Genomic DNA, 18,361 nt, shown 5'->3' on the forward strand with positions numbered 1-18,361 from the left:
ACAAAACCTAAGACGGTAGAAGCTCTTTATAATGGATAGGGATAGTAATATACAAGCATTTAAATGTTTTTAGTTCCTTTAGTTTTATACACAGGTCAGGCATATTTTTAATCAACCAGTGGAGAAGTTATGGATAATAATTAAAGAGTTTTTTATTTTTTTATTTTATTTTACGTTTGTTGACCGGGATTGTCCGACTGGATTTATGTCCATTTTCAGCGGAGGCCCGGGGAGAAAAGCTCCAAGAGTAGCAAACTGAGTTAGAGTTTCAAAGACAATTATAATTCACAACACATTAACAAAAAGATAACATAGTAATATACAGGATGATGGAGAATAGACACAGTACAAATATTTTCAATAAATGCTAGGACACCTGATCTCTAAACATAGACAGGGGTTCAGCTAACCAGGATTAATGCAATGACAATTCCGTATTGTCCCCAAGTATACTTTAAGTTTCGCTTTAAATTGACTTAAAGAGGAGAGTGAGGTAATATCAGAAGGCAATTTGTTCCATGCTCTACCTGCCGAGTTGGTGAGGAGAGAATCACCGGCTAAATTATTAGATTTACAGGTCTGGATGAGGATGAAGGAGTTGAAGGAATTTATTTGAGGGGGAAGAGGGCAAGAGTTAATTGGTTTAAGCTGATCTATCCTATAGAGCAAGATGGTTTAGGATTACCTGATCTGAAAGAATATTTTAGAGTTACACAGTTAAGGCTCTTGTACATACCAGAAGCAGAATGTTATAAATCAAAATGGAAAGGGATGGAGTGTTTGAGAAGTAAGGTTACAATAGGACTTTGGATGCAGACCCTTAAGGAAAATAACATAAATTTGCAGAAAGTATTCTAAGAACTAAGCTTACACTTGAATGTAAAAAAGAGATTTCGCTAATACGGATGACTGCAAGTAGGGGTATAGAAAATAGGCAAGAATTTAATGGAGAAAACTGGCAAATGAATCATGTTATTATTAACAAATAAAAGATGTTAATGTAAAAGTGGGACAAGGCCTAGCATAAGTTTAGACTGCAGGTTAGAGAATGCCTTCCCTACTGGGAATTGATATCAGTGGATAGGCTCATTGAGCTTTTGTTCCTGCTCCTCCACTTGAAATAAATCATACCTAACAGGAAATTCCTGGTTAAAAACTGAGTAAATAAATCAAAAGCAACTTTGAGAGGACCATACAGTGACGCTCACTCAGTGAAAAATCGAGTAGAGGTAGCAGCTGCCTAAATTCTCAGGTGGCATTGTCACCTAGATATATAACCCAAGAGAAGGGGCTACTCAGTCACCCCTAAAAAATGGCAGTCAGACAATGCCATGTCTGATGGCATATCTGCTAAGGTCTTGGAAGGATAATAATGGTTGAAGGAATATTGCAGCTTCTGTAGTAAAAAATATCGCAGTCTCCTCCCAACAACGCTTTTCTTTTAATCATGATCCAAAAAGTATCTGCTAGATTATTGGCTGGATTGCAAAAGGAAAAAAAAAACAGCTTGAATTCAAAATTACTCCCACTGTACTTTATTACGGGACTGGTTATTTATGTTACCGCAACAAAACGGTGTTATTTGGCCTGAGCATAAGGTTACCATTACCACCTAGCCCTCTTTTTGCATGATACCTAGCTTTGGACAAGTTGTTTTCTGTAAAGAAGAAAAAATTACAGAAAACTGACACTATCATCTTAATGAGCGAGCACGTGTTTTATCTGTAAAATGTGATTATCAGTATGAAAATGTCTCACTGCGGACATTTGAAAATGTCTAAAGCTAAAAGCTACATCCACGTGTGTCTGTCAGGCATGTAAGGCCTTTTAGTTTGCCTTTCAAATACATCCCTTATGTTCGTGAGTCTAAGCTCTGCCTTTCTAGGGTAGGAAACTTCTGCGATAGTTTGATTTTCAAGATATCTGATCTCTACAGGAGAAATTCTCCGACAGCAGGCGGCAGGGAAAGAATTTTGAGGAGGTTGTGCAATAATATGGCCTAATTTAGCTACTATACAATTTTTACCTTCATATTTAAAAAAAACATAACCGAATAAAATAGAAAACATGTACTTCCCTTCAAGAAAAACTAACTAGCGAATCTCCAAATACTATACTGGATACCAAATTTCCGCTCTACGTAGGCGGGGTACCAGCAAATATCGTAAAACTGCTTTGCGCAGCCGTCGTTATTAGTACGCTATGACTGGCGAGCATTTTAAATCCCTTGAGCGTGCGCACTATGTGCTTATTTTTTTTATTAGTGGAGGAAGCCATAGTGTTGAAATTAACGTTTCAGAACTACTCTTGTGATCCTTTTATAATTGTAGTATGGTCTTCTTTAGTATTTTAACTGACAAGTGATACCGACGGTCAAGAGTATTGAAGAGAGCGTGATTTCAGTGGCTTGTCATCAGCTTGGTTGGCTGAATGGATCCTAGGGTCGCTTGGATTCAACCTGAACAGAAGGGACCTGCTAATACTGCATGGATGCAAATTTGGGAAACCTCTCAGAGGATTAGGAACAGTTCTAGCCATCATTACTGTTTTAATTCTGTAGCTGGAGTTAAGGGTAAATTGACTTGTTCATTACATAAGGATAAAAGTAGTTTAGCCAACACTTTTTCTTCAGCTGTGGATGGTACCGGTGGTGTCACCTCTCCATGCTTACCTACTCCTCCCTGTTCCTATAGATTGGTAGAAGTGAGAGGTTCTGGTGGTGGAGACGTTGGAAGATTGCAAACTACCTCTTCGGTGTCGTCATTGTCACCATCGTCTGTTTTGTCTTCCTCAGGAGAACCCCCTTCTTTTATAAGGACTAAGGGTGTTGGCAGCTCAAACAACATTTTTAATGTGAACGACAACAGTGGGGATAACCACAACTGTAACTGTTATGTCCATTACTCTCCTTATCATGCCGTGCCCCATTTGCATCATCACCATCATCACAGCAGGTGCAAAAGAGAAAATAAAGCCAGTACTTATGGAATAAATTATTTACTGTCTTGCTGTGATTGTGCAAACTTTCATCAGCCACAATTTATGAACCCATGGGCCAAGAAGAAATACAACATAGGGCTGCAAGGGTAAGGACTATGAGATCATGGAAGGCATGGTTCAGTATAAGTTATAGTTGTGCAACTTCTCTGTATTTAAAGCATTGTTGCTGTTTTTGTGAAAATTGGGAATGTTTAATTTGGATGAATAGACAGATGTAGTGCCGCGCTTTCTTTTGATTTGTCCTTGCATGATTTGTTTTTGTTGTGTATTTTACTGTCAGTCATGGGGACTTGAAATATATATATATGTGTACTTATAAAACCCCACCTAGTTTATGGATTTACTTTGTTTCTTTTTCAGCTTTATTTTGAACAGTGTTTACTTTTTTGCTGACTGACAGCTGGCAATTTTATTTGACATTTGCAGTGATGCATGCCTGACTGTAGTATACATTTTGAAGTGCACAACCCACTCTGCTGCGAGATTGTCTCAAATAATTAAAACCCTGGTTTGACCCTGCAACAGATTTGTGTGGGGCAGCAACCCCAACATTATACACAAACATCACAATATGCCTACTGAAGACCTGTTTTGTTTGCCTATGTATTATATTTACCACTTCTTACCTTTCTTAACATGTTCTTTCTTTCTGTAGTTGTTTTAAATGTGTCTGATTAATTGCAGAATGCCACTGCCCCATGTTAGGGTTGCCACCTTTGCATCCTTCTGTTTTCTGATAAATAAGCCACGGTCCCTGCATAATGAAAATATAATCCTTGCATGGGGCAGCCACATTCCTGCTGTGCAAGCCAGATGCACCAATTTTTAAATGCCATGTATACTGACTCTGAGCAGTTTTATATGATATGGCATACTACGAAAAGTGTTCCATGGCACATGCCCCAATGCTTCCATGTTCTCTTAACAACCTTCCCTCTTCGTACTACCAGACTACTTTTGATTTCTAGCATTTTTTTTAACTTAATTACTGCATGCTATCTGTGCACATTTAATTGGCAAAAAATGTACTCTAACTACTATATAGGAAAAAAAAAAGAATTAAGTTGATGGTCTGGGGGCCACCAGACCTCCAGAAGCTTGAGGTTTTAATTTCTCAGAGATGCATTTTAGAGGGTTTTTTTTTTTCCCCGTACCCTTTTGTCCAGTGATGGCCTGCTAAAATATATTTCTAAGGAAATCAACTTTTTTTTATTTCATAGATGAAATGTGCCCAAGGTTGGACATGGCATAATGGTTAAGGTGTTTACCTTACAGACATAAGGTACAGGGTTTGACTCTTACATTTGAGGAAATTGGCTAGGCTTAAAATGACCCACAAGGGCAACTAGCTTAGTACTTGCCTATAAACCTAAGTGCATTAATGTTCAAGAGCTATGGCCCAGTAGTTACTAGTAAACTAAGTAGTATTTATCCATAAACTTAAAATGCTTGGACATAAGTCGTATCTGGGATGACTTTCTTTTTCCTTACCAGAAAATAGTCACTTTCTGTGTACCCCTTTTGTTGGTAAATTGAGATGAAATGAAAGGACAAATGGTCATAGTACTACATAAGTAACTGCTGTCATGGCATGCCTCTTCTGCCCTAACACCAAAAGGGTACATAGAAGGTGTCTATCTTTAGAAGTCAAATTATGATGAACATTTAAAAAGAAATGCACAACAACATATTTCAACCTATAACTAGCAACTGAATAATATGCAGCATGTCTCCTTTCCCTTACCCCCAGAAGATTGCCACCTGTATGTACATCGGATTTCAATTGTGAAGAAAGTGAAAAAGACACATTTCATTCCAACTTGTTGCTCCAATGCACTACACTGGCTTAGATAAGTTGTAGTGATGACCTTTGAGTACTTCTGAGTAGTGAATTTTGAGACAGTTAAAAGAAATTGCCACATTGCCCCAGTCAACACACACAAGCTAGAATTCTTCTGTGCCCACCTTTAATGTTTTTACTGTGTGAAAACTTAAAGAAATGTCCACTATACTCTCGGCTAATTATAGCTATTTGTGCCCACCTCAAGGTCAGCTTTACACTTAAGTGGGGTCCCATGCAGAGGACAATACTAAGCCACTTCTACAACCAGGATTGACAGTTCCCACATGCTCTCTCATCTGTGATGCATTGTATGTCTTGCTTTATTATTATTTTTTTTTTTTTTGCTACTGTATACACCTGCCAATATTACTTTTTGACGTACGCACCGTGTTTTCTTCTGGTAAATTGGAAGAACATCAGTTCACCTGTGACATGCATTTGAGGTGTTGGGGGGGGGGGGTGGGCAAGATCACCTAAATAAAATCCACACAGACAGGGAAGACCTGTAGACTCCACACAGAAGAGTCACAGACAAAAACTCGGACAAGCACTGATAGATGGGAGCAGTGTTCACTGTGCCACTGTATCAACAATTACCTTTCTGACACATCCTACCCAGAACAACAAACACAGTCACTTATTGTGCAGCAGTGCCGATACTGACTGTAATGGAAAGTGAAAGAAAAATAATGTCCTCCTTGTTACTCTCTTATGTACAATTATATACACTCACATCATCCCCCACATACACACAAACTCGTGTATATAAACATGAACCGCAACAATGAATCTGTTTACACAGCATCTGAATGTATATTAGAAATCTGAATGAATCAGTGAATGTTTTATATAAGTCATACCTTTAGAAGTTTGTAAGTGCTCAGAATGATTCAAAATACCTTTTACTCACTCAGTCATCATAACTGGATTTCCTGACACAGACCCTGATTTCCTGGTTATCAGGAAAATTTCTTGACAGGTGGCAACCCTACCCCATGCAGTGCACTCGCGTCATCTCTGTGAAGTAATGGTTCTTTAAGTGTTTTGAATTCTCCCAGTTACCTTTTTTATTATGCCCTTTATCTTCATCGCCACAAGTCTTAAATGTCCCCTCACAGTTTTTCTCATATAAGCCTTTGATCCTTTTTCTTTTAATTTATGTGTACTTTGCTATTTGTTCGTATTCTCATACTTCAGCATTTTCTATTTCTTTCAGAATTTTGGTATCTGGTTGTTAAATGCTTTTGGCTAGCATCATTCCTGTTTATTTTTATGACCACCAGAGCTTGGCCATACTTCTCCAAATAGGACTTTAATAGTTTTGCATTCAGTAGAAGGACGGCACTGATATTTCTTTGTTAGTTTTTAAGCTGTGTTCCCTAGCTTCATGCTTGTCTTTTACTTTCACACTGAATAATTCAGATCCACTTGAGTCCCAATTATTGTGCTATTCTTATTCTCCTGTCCTCTGTAGGACTGCACCACTAAGCATGAATATTTGTTGTTCCCTCAACAAAGTCCATAATGTTGTACATTTTGGATTAAATCCCAGACACTGCCACTTTTTTCTGTCCTCAAGGAGGTAATAGGTTTTGCTGTATATTGGTTCTCCTATTTGTAGATGTCATAGCTAATGATAGCACTATGGTGTGTTGTGTTTTTTTTTTCCTAGTCATGTGTGTACTAGTTTTTAGTACCTAGTCCTTTATTCCTTCACTTATGGTATTTAACAGCCATTTCATTTGTGGCTAGCATCTGCTGCTGGTCAGCATCCTTTCCATTTCATCCGTTTTGCTGTCCACCCCATGCCTTTTAATTTTCTTGCTTTCTTAAGCAGCAGTGTCTAAAGAGTTTTCATACCCCGTACCGTTTTGTGATGCACTTGAAAAACTGCCTCATGTTGTGCTGCAAGGACTTCTGTGGCACAAAACTATGGTGTTGATGAGTCCTCAAGCGAAGTAATGTTTTAGCAGTCTTTCCTGCATAACCTTTTTCTGTAAACATCAGGGATGAGAATGAGGTTAAAAGGCCTGTAAATTACCTAGCTGGTTTATAGCTTCATTTATCACCATTTATGATTTCATTTTTTTTGGGTTATACTACTTTCCAAGAACAGAATATAGAGTACTTCCAGTTATTTATCAAGCAGTACTGTCAGTTTAACACCCTCTGGCTTGGTTTTTCTGGTAGTCTGCTTTCTCATTGCCTACTCAGTTTCCCACTCTATCCTTCTAAAGTCTTAATGCAAAGTGAACTTGAAGGTAATCCAATTGTGTATTTTCCTTCTAGGGAGTGGTATTGACCCTCTTTTGCAGCACAGAAAATCAGTGTGCAGATATGGCTGTAAAGGAGGACTAAAGTTGCCTATACATCTGTCCAGCTTCACAATTTCAGTAACCAATTATTTCTTCAAATTGTTTAGTCTTGTAGCAGTTGGAGAGAATGCATTTGATGTAGTGCCAGAAGATTTGGTTGCAGAGATAGAGGTATGTTAACCAAATGTTGTTTTAGATGCATTTTATGAGATAATGGCACACACCTTTGCAGGGAGATGGTGCTGTGGTAGCGTTGTCGCCTCAGTCAGACGCTGTCCGGTTCAATTCTCAGCTAGAGCGTCTTCTGCGTGGAGACGTGTGTGAATGGGCATACCTTCGTTGAAGGTTGTGCGTCAGGGCTGGTAACTCTGCATGTAAAAATCAACTACCAGTCATTAGCGGACCGGAGTTCCGCTGTGGCCACCCCTAACCGGGAAAAGCCGAAAGACACAACAACAACCTTTGCAGGGAGATAAGAAAGCGGTGGGTTCTGTAACCTTCAGCAGCTGTTGGATTTGTGCTTTAATACTGTTTCTGTACTGCAGCATATTGGGGGGGGGGCTTTTACTTTTGAGATTGCCATCTTTGAATGTGGTATTTAACAAGACCAGGCTGCATGAATCGACTATAGCGGAGACATTTAGTTTTAATTTTTCCACTTTTCTGAATTTAGTTTTCAACGTGTATCTGTTTTAATATTGTATTAGTGTGCATTCACTTCTTAATGACTGAGGTGAAATTGAGAGAGACAATTTTTAGCATGTTGTCTAGGTGTATTAATGCCATCTAAAATGATAGCAGAGTTTAGGCTTGTGCAGCTGATTTAACTTTTTATTGCTCATATAGTGGTTTTATGGTGTAGGTTGTGTCTGTGTATTTTCAGTACGCCATGTCCTAATGGAATAAGATGTTTTTTGTCTTTGAAATGGTTGGATGGGGGTTGGGGGTTACTACGTATGACATTAAAAAAAAAAAGATACAAAATAATGACATAAAACTAGCTGGTTAGTGTCCTATTCTTGCCTGATATGTTGGTCCACTGTTAAATTTGTTAAAATCTAACCTGGTGGATGTCTTCATGTGAATGGTACAAGCTATAGGCGAGCTGTGCTGTGGTTTTATCACTTGGGTAGCCTTTTTTAATGTAGTCTTTTGCCAAAGGGTATGTCTGAATGTAGGTTTTTCTGATGTTGGAGTCCACATTGGTTGGTGGCAAGCTGTAGCAGAAAGCTAATGAATTGGCATTCCTCAATTAAACTTGAGTTCATAAGGCTCACGTGTGTGTACCTGTTTTAGTGCTTCTTTATTTTGAAGCTAGATCATTGACAACCCCCCCCCAGTGTTTTGTGTGTGATGTATATGTTTAAACACGTACACACACTCTGTTGATGGTTTATGATGAGGGAGAAGAACAGAAATAAAAAAATAACCGGGAAAAGTAAATAAGTAGTTGACTTGTTCTTTAAAATGATGTGCCTGGAAGTGGTTTTGCCTTGCAGGGAAAGAACATTAATAGTGGCGGCTGTATGTCTTTGAAGAAGCAGTATGTATTGTAAGGGCTGTTCTTCATTTGGTGGGTTAAAAAGGAAATTCGACTAGTTAACTTGACTTAGCCGTGGTGGTGCATTTTGCATTTAGCCAGAATGTAGTAACCACAGGTGTTTATCAGTTTTTGTGCCCAGACAACTATAGAAAGGGACCATAGTTAATTGCTGCTCACTGTGCTGCTTTCTGTGTTGTTGGTAAGCATTAGTATTAGTAGGTGGTACTGGGGGTATCTGACCAACCATGGACATGACACCGTAGGCAGAGGACCTTTTGTAGCCTGTGAAAATGGAAAGTATTGAGGAAATACAACACGTCGTAGAGACAGTGTTGCAGTTTAGAAAATGGGTCTTGTTAGTGAATTTTTTTTTCTTTGAATTCAGTAATGCATTTACTTGTGCAGTTTTCCTGTTAAAGTAGGTGTTTACCTAGTGGGAATCCTACAGAAGGCACATGTGCGTGTTTGGTGGAGGAGATAGGTTTAGGTGTCAGCACATGAGCAAGTGGCATTAGGTGTAAGTAAATGTAACGATTTACTAGTTCTTTAAATTTATTGCATTTGCTCATATAGTGCTGTGCAGCAGATTACGCACATAATATTTACCTTTTAGTTGTTGATTTTCTCTGATTAGAGTAAATTTGCTTTGGGTGTTGGTATGTAAATATTTGTTAATGAGGCATTAGTTTTTCTTGAAGATTTTTAGCACTTTAATTACCTTGAGTAATAGGTTCATAGGTAGATACTAGGCTATCTGCTCGAGGGCATTTATAAGCCTAGCCAGTGTGTGTCAACTTTTGCCGCCCCATTAATTCATTAACTGATCCTCCTGTCAAGCAGAGCCAATGAAGTGATCCCAGGTCTGTTACCCATCCACTCGTCAAGGTTTCTCTTGAAGAGTGTTAGTGAGGGGCTCTGCCTAATGTAGTTTGGAATTTTGTTCCAAAGCATGGGGAGTCTCTGTGACAGGAATCTATCCCTCCAGCATGTTCTGTTTATTGTTGTGGTGAGGTTTAGCTCACTAGAGCGCGTGGCTCGCAGTGACTTGGATTTCTTTAGGTGGAGCATGTCCATTAATTCTGAGTTGGACATGGCTTAAGTCAGACAGAGATCACCTCTGAGTAAGCGATATGCCACTGAGTACAGCCGGAGTTTTTTTCAGTCGGGCTGCATAGGACATATTTTTGAGGCCAGTAATCCTCTTGGTGAGGTACTTTTGTGGTCTCTCCAGCTGTTGGAAGTGTCTTGTGAGGTACATCCCAAATGGGTATTGTACTCTATGATGGGTCTGATGAGTAGAGGGGCACTATAACCTCTTTATTTCTAGATGCAAACCCTTTAGTAATTAGATGGGCCACATAGAAGGATTTCCTAACTACTTTGGCAATATGATTGTCAAAGGAGAGATTACCATCTACCTGGGTCCCCAGATCTCTTATTACCTCTTCTGTATTAAGGGGGCTGCCACCTATGTGGTAATTCATGGGTGTTTTGTTTTTCCCAAACGGGATGAGTATGTGTTTTTTTGGCATTTAGCTTGAGGCCATGACTTTGACACCAGGTGTCCGTCTCAGTAAGGCCCTTTTGGAGGATGTCTGTGTCAGTCGGAGAGTCCATTATGGCTCCCAGTTTGCAGTCATCGGCGAACTTGGTTAGCCATAGTCCTCCTGTGTTTGCCTGTACAGGAGAAGTATATGCTGAACAGTAGGGGTCCCAGGACCGAGTCTTGTGGGACACCACTTGTGACTGGTTTAGAGTCGGACCTGGAGCTCACTATTCTTACCGTGTGAGTTCTGTCTGTAAGCCAGTTGGTAACCCATCTCATGACGTAGGGGTTTATGTTCAGGCTGGTGAGTTTTTTCTGTAATCCCAGAGTGGGGAATGGTGTCAAAAGCCTTGGCGAGGTCAAGGAAGGCTGTGTGAACAACCTTTCCCTCGTCTATGGCCTTGGTGACTGTCTCGAAGAAGTCAACCAGGTTTAGTAGGCATGATCTGCCCTTAACAAAGCCTAACTGGGTCGGGTCAAGTGTTTGGAGGTTCCCAATGATTTTGTTAATGAGTTCCATGATGATGCGCTCCATAGCCTTGCAGATCAGGCTAGTCTGGCTTATGGGGGCGATAGTTACCAGGGTCAGTTGTGGTCTCTCCTTTGTGGAGTGGAATAACCTTTGCTGTGCACCATTCTATGGGCATGTAGCCTGTGGAGAGGCTGAGGTTGAACAGCGTGTTTAGGTGGGGGGTTAGTTCGTTTTGTAGTTCGTGCAAGACGCAGCCTGGGACACCATCTGGCCCCATTGACTCTGTTTTTGGCTTTTGAAAGGGCAATTTTCACCTGTGCGTATGATTTCCGGGACACTACACTTTTCCGGTACTGTTGTGGGCCCTTTTGGGGGTGAGAGGGGGGGGTGAAGTTTGCACTGAAGCTATTTGGTAGGATGTTGGCAATATCCGTAGGTTCAGTATATTTTGTGCTATTTTGCAGTAGTTCAGTGCATATCTGTGAGTTGCCACTTAGATTCTTAACATAGCTAAAGAAGGCTTTGTGGTTGTCTTTTGAATCCTTGGCAATTTTTCTTTCGAAGTTAGCCTTGGATGATTTTATGAGGGACCTTAGTTTCTTACTGATACTGATCAGGGATGTCTTTCCTTCTTGGGATTTGCTTTTTTTCTGAACTAGTTTCCTCCTTTTATTATATAGCCTGTTTATGGCAGGGGTCCACCAGACTGGTTTCCTTCTCTTAGAGGAGTGAGTCTTGGTTTTGCTAGGGATGGCACGATCCATGCATCCTTGTAGGCTCTCATAGAGTGCATTTGTAAAGGTTTTGCATCTTGGGCAGCATTATCCTTTTAGCGTGGGGGCTGTGAAACTTACTGCCTCTGTCTTAAGTAAGGTGAAGTTTGCTTTAGAAAAGTTTTTTACTGTGGTTTCCTTAGTTGGGGTTGGTGGTGGGGTGTGGACACCCAGAGCGATTAGTTTATGGTCTGATCTAACCAGTGACAGGTTAATCTCCGGTTTGGAACACCTGTCACCCATGTTTGTGATGACCAGGCCCAATATGTTTTCACCTCTGGTAGGAGAGTTTACCAGCTAATCCAGGGCATTTGAGTTGATGAATTCCAGGAAGCGCTGGGCCTGGGAATTTGTACTCTAGTAGTTTTCCCAGTTAATGGTAGGGTAATTGAAATCGCCCAATATCAGGGTGTTTGGTAGGACCTTCATGTTTTCCGGTGTCTCCAGAAAGGTGGAGTGGTGGTCCTGGGTCATGGAGGGTGATCTGTAGCAGGTCACAATTTGCATTGCAGATTTTCCTGATGTTAGTTGCACGTGGATGATCTCAGAGGTATCATGCTGCACCACTAACCTGGAGGTGTAGGTATCCTTGATGAATATGGATACACCCCCTCCTTTTGTTTTTCGGTCCGTGTCCTGTGGCCGAAACGTGTGGTACGAGTTGTAGCCCGGTAGTGCTGGGGTGCTGTCTGGAGCCTTGAACCAGGTTTCTGTTACTGAACAGATGTCGACTTTCTCCATACTGAGGAGTTCTTCGAGCGCGTGCATTTTGATATTTAAACTCATGGCGCTGAGTAGCATAACCCTCAGCTTTTTGTTAATTGTGCTGTTTACGGAGGTGGATTTGACTTTTGAGCCTTGCTTAAAGAAGGCATTATGGGGGCAGCAAGAGTCTTGGCCAGTATTCGAAAGCCTAGGGGTGACAGGTGCAAGCTGTCTCTTGCGAAGCAATGTGACTTGTCGAGCATGTTGTCCAAGGCTGACAGACACTGGATCCCCTTTGAATGATACCAGAAGCTTAGCCAGTTGTTGAAATTGATCATTTTTTCTTTATACGGAGGTATCATTCTTGGTGAGGGCAGGATGCTACTCAGGGTCAGGGTCATACCAGCCTGGGCTCCATGATCAGAGAGCTCTTCCATGTCTCTTTTCATGTAGTCCAGGGAGGTATGTCTCTGGTCATTCACACCAACATGCGCAATGACAGTCATATTTATACTTTTTCTGGAGTGACCTAAGTGCTTGTGTTATGTGGCGGATTCTGGTTTCCGGCAGGCAGCTAACAGTAACCTTCTGCTTGTCCAGCCTAGTGAGTGGGATGTCAGTGTGCTTGACTATAGAGTCACCTATTACTAGTGTGTTAGGTATGTTATTTCGCCTTAAAGACTGTGATTATGCGACACACTGATTTTGTGTTTTATATGTTGTCTGGTTTGTGACGGGAGGTGCAGGTTGTTTGGGTGTCTGCTTTGGAGGTTTCTGATGCTTTTGCAGGTTTTTATTTAGAGCCTCCAAGTATGATTTTGTGTATTCATGTGTATTTCTTGCCAGTGCTGGTTTAGTAGGTCTGTGTGTGGCTGGAGGTGTGGTGCAAGTGTTAACCTTCTCCTCTTGACTGTCTGTTCTAGTCTTGGGTGGAGACAGTTTAGCCTCCAGTTTGGCTGTATAATTGCATCTCTTGCATATGTTCGGGTTTTGTGGTAGGAGGAGAGTCTGTGTACATGAGGCAGTTGTAACATTGCCTCAGGATAAGGTCCTTTATTCCATATTATTCACCCATTTACAAATAGAAATGTACTCCTGTCCCAGAGACTACCCATGCTTTGGAACAGGATTCCAATCTACATTAGGCAGAGCCCCTCACTAACACTCTCTTCAAGAGAAACCTTGACGAGTGGATGGGAAACAGAAAATTTACCCCGGGGATCCCTGCAGTGGCTCTGCTGGACAGAGGCACAGGGAACTAATGGCTCTGCTGGACAGAGACACAGGGAACTAATCTAAGGGGGCGACTATTCTGGCTAGGCTTATAGATGCCCTCTGGCGGATAGCCTAGTACTTACCTATGAACTTGTGCATCTGACCACTTTAGCTCATGGTTTTGTCAATGTAACACTGTTTCCCTGTATTGACATAAAACTACTGAAGCTTTATTCTCTCTCTCTCTCCCAGTCACCAGACTGATTTATATAAAGCTAGCCAAGGGAACGTGTGAATTCCTATTTAAATTGCATTCCCCATTAGACTGAGCAACCACATACATTTTCAGAATGAGTATATGTTTTATTACAATGATCCACTTTTCTGCACTAGTTAAGTTGAGGATTTTGTAGAAATATGTGCATGTTTATGCTTTGTTTCTGGTTTGTTTGTTCTGTCAAGATGTTTTCTCAAATAAAAAGGAGAATAAAATTAAGTTAGTTTATGGCCCTATCCTTACGGTGGTAACTTTTTTTTATACAGAAAACACATTTCTTGATTGTGACTGCTGGGCACTAATAATATGTTGAAGGTTTGGCTAACGGGCACATGAAGCTCACTTGATGCTGTTAAATCTTTTAATTCTTTAATTGGAAGAAATGTCAGCTTTTGGTGTGTTACTTTGCAATAAATTACCTTTCATGATGCAAGCTGTATGCATGATAAGCAAAATCTCTGATGTTTCAGCAGAGCTGCTTTCAGTTCTAGAACTGTTGTGTTACAAACAAAAGAGTAACGTATTTCACATGGATTTTGCTGGCACATAGAAACACTGCCCTTAAACATCTATTGGCTACTAAGCCATGATTCCATCAGTACAAGTTTTTGTTTCTCATTTCACATACGGTTACTGTCTGCCCCAATACCAAAAAAAATATTTATGGATTACATTTTGGGTAGCAGGTGATTACACCTCTACATGCATGTAGAAAAACAGTTTTGAAGTAAAAGCTATACCACTCTTCACTGTGTGGAGATTCTCTTATCATACAATACAGTTTGTAGGAAGAGGTATGCACATGACTGTGAGACGGTGATTGAAATGTACAAAAGTACTTCATCAGCATTGCTGTGCTGATGCAAAGGAGCGTTAACAAAAACTGCATTATGTGATGCAGGCAGTTAAAACTATGAAAGAAAATTAACTGTCCTTATAAATGAGGATTCATGGATATTACTTTTTGTCAGTGCAGCAATGTTTAACCCCATTGGGAGGGAGTTGAAAATGCTTTCATTGTGAATAACTTGATTCCATACCACCATACTACTATTTTGTTTTGTAAAGCATGTTTTTATTGCATTGAGCAAATGAGCCTACAACACTACGTTATAATAGCATCACATGCAGCAGTGTAAATAGTAATGTCTTTCAGCTTTTCCCGGTTAGGGGTCGCCACAGCAGAACTCCGGACCGCTAATGACTGGCAGTAGATTTTTACGGTGCCGAGTTGCTCGCCCAACCTTCAAAGAAGGCACACCCGTTCACGCACCTACCTGTATGTCTTTAAACATCACTCAACCGGGGGAGGACATGCAGACTCCACACAGAAGGCGTTCCAGCCGAGAATCGAATGGGAGAACCTCTTGCTGTGAGGTGACAACACTAACCGCTGCACCACATGCAGCAGTGTAAATGTTGTAGTTGAATTCTGCCCTTAGCATTGTTGAATAGGTATTTGTCTTGATGTACGCGCACACATTTTAAACTTGGTTTAATAACTTGTCATACAATCTGTTAATGAAAATTTTTGACTGGACTTATATTGGCCATTACTTGTGCTATCTTCTGTCAGTTGGAGGGTATCCATAATGTACTGGAAATGATACTGCTCACATGTCCCACTGTACAGTAGGCTCCTCCTTACCCAGTCTCGCTGGGACTAGACCTTAAGCTGGATAAACGAATAGCTGGTTAATCAGAAAAAGTATACGAAATAGCATTTACAGGTTATTAATCAGCTAGAATAACAGAGTTTGTGTTAGTAAGCATTTTCTAATGAATATGAAGTCTAAAACTCAAATGTCTGTTATTGGTTAGTCCAGAGGAGTTAGAAGTGTTCTTCTGTCTTTTGCTAGGGCTATGGCAGAAATTTGATGGCTGGTTAAAAAGAGGATGGATAAGAGGGAGTCTACTATAGTTCTTTATCTTGACAGATTATTGATCTGTGAGGATCTTAAGAAGCCTAGCCTTAAGATTTGCATGGCATTTTTAGTCCTATTTTCTGTAAGAATTATCCAGAGACAGATAAAACAAAGATAAGCTGGGACATTTACTTGCTCTGTCCTTTCCATGAAGGACACAAATGCTAAAGAGGGAGATAGTTTACGGTTTCCCATCCAGTTATCCAAATTGCATTTGAATAGAGTAATACAAGTGCTTTATGGAGTTGTGACAAGTGTATGGACAGGTACATAACAAAAGCATTAAATTCATTGATCGGCCTAATGAGAGCCTGGTACAGTGGAATGACTTGCATCCCTTGACCTGCACTCCGTAGCTTTTATATATAAGCTGTGTGATGAAATGATCAAAGGACAGTTTGTTGCTGACAGTTTCCCAGATCCCCGATTTGTGGAATCATCTTTCAAGGGTTTGTTGTCAATACAATAGTTAACTAGGGAAGGGTAGTTTTAGTTCATGTGTTGTGACACCAGCTCTTGGAGTGGGAAAGGCTCTTTTGGCGGATCTGTATGTTCTCTGAGATCTTTTGCACCAAGTTTACGTCATCATCATTAATCCCTTTTTTCCCCTTTTTATATGTGTAGGTGTATCCTGTCAACTGCTGGCATCTTTCTTGATTTCACTACCACTCTCCTGTCTTCTTGAGCACATGCCTGAATGTTGAAGATCTTCTCCTGCACAATCCATCCACCTCTTTGCTGGATGCCCATGCTTACTTCCGGTCTGTCCCAAATCACCTTCATCAGATTGTCTTGTGTTTTTTCTGCACATGTGCCTGAACCATAGTAATTTGTTCTGTTCGACCTTTTCTGCAGTTGGAGCTACTTTGGCTTCTGCTCTGATGTCTTCATATCTTTCTGTCCCACAGCATGCATCCTATAACCCCTCTCAGGCACGTAAACCCCATCATCTCTAACATAAACTACTGACTTTACTGCCAGTTTTCTGTGCCATACAGTAGTACTGGTCGCACTCCTATTTTATACACCTTACTTTTCAGCTTCTTTGGTGTTCTTTTGTTATACATTATCCTTAACTCTGTGCCAGTTATCTGTAGTTCCTCTTATTCTAGCTTTCACTTCTCATTCAGACTTCTTTTCTCCTCAGACAACTTAATGCTGTTAACCTGTTCCATTATTTCCTCTTCTGTCTGTTCTCGGCTTCTTCTGACCCCCCCCCCCCCCCCCGATTTGCTTCCATTACATCTATCTTATTTGTACTCGCATTCATCCAATGTGCCTATAGTTTTGTATTGTATTCCTGGTACTTGCGTATTATCGCAACCACATTTTCAAGCGAATGGTGGTTGCTTTCCCTTGTGTCAACTGGGACCGATTTTAAAGAAAACATGCGTCTGAGGTTTTTTCATACTTAATGTGTTCTTGTTTTTAGGAAGGTTTCTCACTTCAGATGAAAAAAAATTAAAGTTTGAAATAATAGGTTCCCCATTTACTGCCAGTGTCTCAAGATGTCAGTTAAGCAAGTTCCCCCATTCCACACTTTAAAACACGTTCCGCATTCCTTTTTCTCAGCCTTTGCCCTGACAACAGAAAGCATCGGGGAAACAAAAAGCCAAAGCAGTATACCCTGTCTGACTCCTTACAAAGTGATCAGGAAGGGTAGTAGACTGTTGAACACTATATTGGTGGATTTTTTTTTTTTTTTTTGGTTTGTAAAACGAGTATGGGTTTTCAAACGTTGCTTGCAATTTTTGGCTAGCTAATCCGTCTGATAGGAAGTGAAGACAGTCAAGGGGATTTTCGAATAGAAAACGGCGGCAGTACTGCAAAATCATTTAAACATCTGATTAACCTCTCTAATATAATTGATCCATAAAGTGAGACTAGCATTGGGGGAATGAAAGGAAGTTAGCAGATGCTAAAGATTTTGCAGTACTGCTGCTTTCTACTTTATTTATTTATTTATTTATTTACATTTGTTGACCGGGAGTGTCAGACTGGACGTAGGTCCATTTTCAGCAGAGGCCCGGGGAGAAAAGCTCCACAGTTAAAATGAACAGACAGTAGTTGCATTGGATTACATAGCGATTAACAATATAACATAGCAAATACTTAAAAAAAAGTCTCCCTTGATTGTCTTTGCTTCCCATCGGACATTCTTCTGATGCACGTAAAAGGGCACAGAGACTGCAGCTAGTTTCTCCAGTCAAGCCACCGCAGAGTCGGTGAAGAAGCAACGGAAGAAAATGGTGACTGCTTTACCAAGCCCTCTGTTTACACCCCAGCCTTACATCACACCTTAAAAAATGTTTGAACTTTCTTTTAAAACGCACATCAGACAGACCTTACAAGGTAAGACCAAACGTCTGTTCTTCAATTTTACGTCAATTATCGCAGCATGAAAATGTGGTTGCAATAATACATAAGTACCGTATTCCTCTATCCTTTGCTGAAGTTCTTGCTCAGTGTCTGCCTGTAATGCCACATCCATTTGCATACAGCAGTTCGTGTCTGCCTGTAATGCCACATCCATTTGCATACAGCAGTTCTGTACATCTGTCACCTCTGACCTGTTTGCCAAGTAGTCCATCACCAGTTTGGACAGCAGTGGAACCCCTTTGAGGCTAAACACTGTTTATTTGTACTCTAGTCTTTGGGTCCTTGTACACATCCTGTACTGATTCTAGCAATGCTTCTAGGACTTTAAACCATTGCAGCACTGCTCATATCGGCTTTCTTTGGACCTT

The 18,361-nt window shown here is 40.6% G+C and overlaps 1 protein-coding gene across 1 annotated transcript in view; it reads left to right on the top strand.

Moving 5' to 3' along the window:
* The first annotated feature begins 2,192 nt into the window (after nucleotides 1–2,192).
* Nucleotides 2,193–18,361, top strand: part of TENT4A (terminal nucleotidyltransferase 4A) — a 1,710,012-nt gene continuing 1,693,843 nt past the window's right edge. The window contains exon 1 of the mRNA XM_044065408.1: nucleotides 2,193–3,086. Within this exon, the coding sequence (XP_043921343.1) occupies nucleotides 2,431–3,086 (656 nt within the window). The 5' untranslated portion in view covers nucleotides 2,193–2,430. The remainder of the gene's footprint in view (nucleotides 3,087–18,361) is intronic.

This window comes from Protopterus annectens, chromosome 3.part0 (assembly GCF_019279795.1).
Source record: "Protopterus annectens isolate FY-2018-M chromosome 3.part0, PAN1.0, whole genome shotgun sequence".
Taxonomy (NCBI): domain Eukaryota; kingdom Metazoa; phylum Chordata; order Ceratodontiformes; family Protopteridae; genus Protopterus; species Protopterus annectens.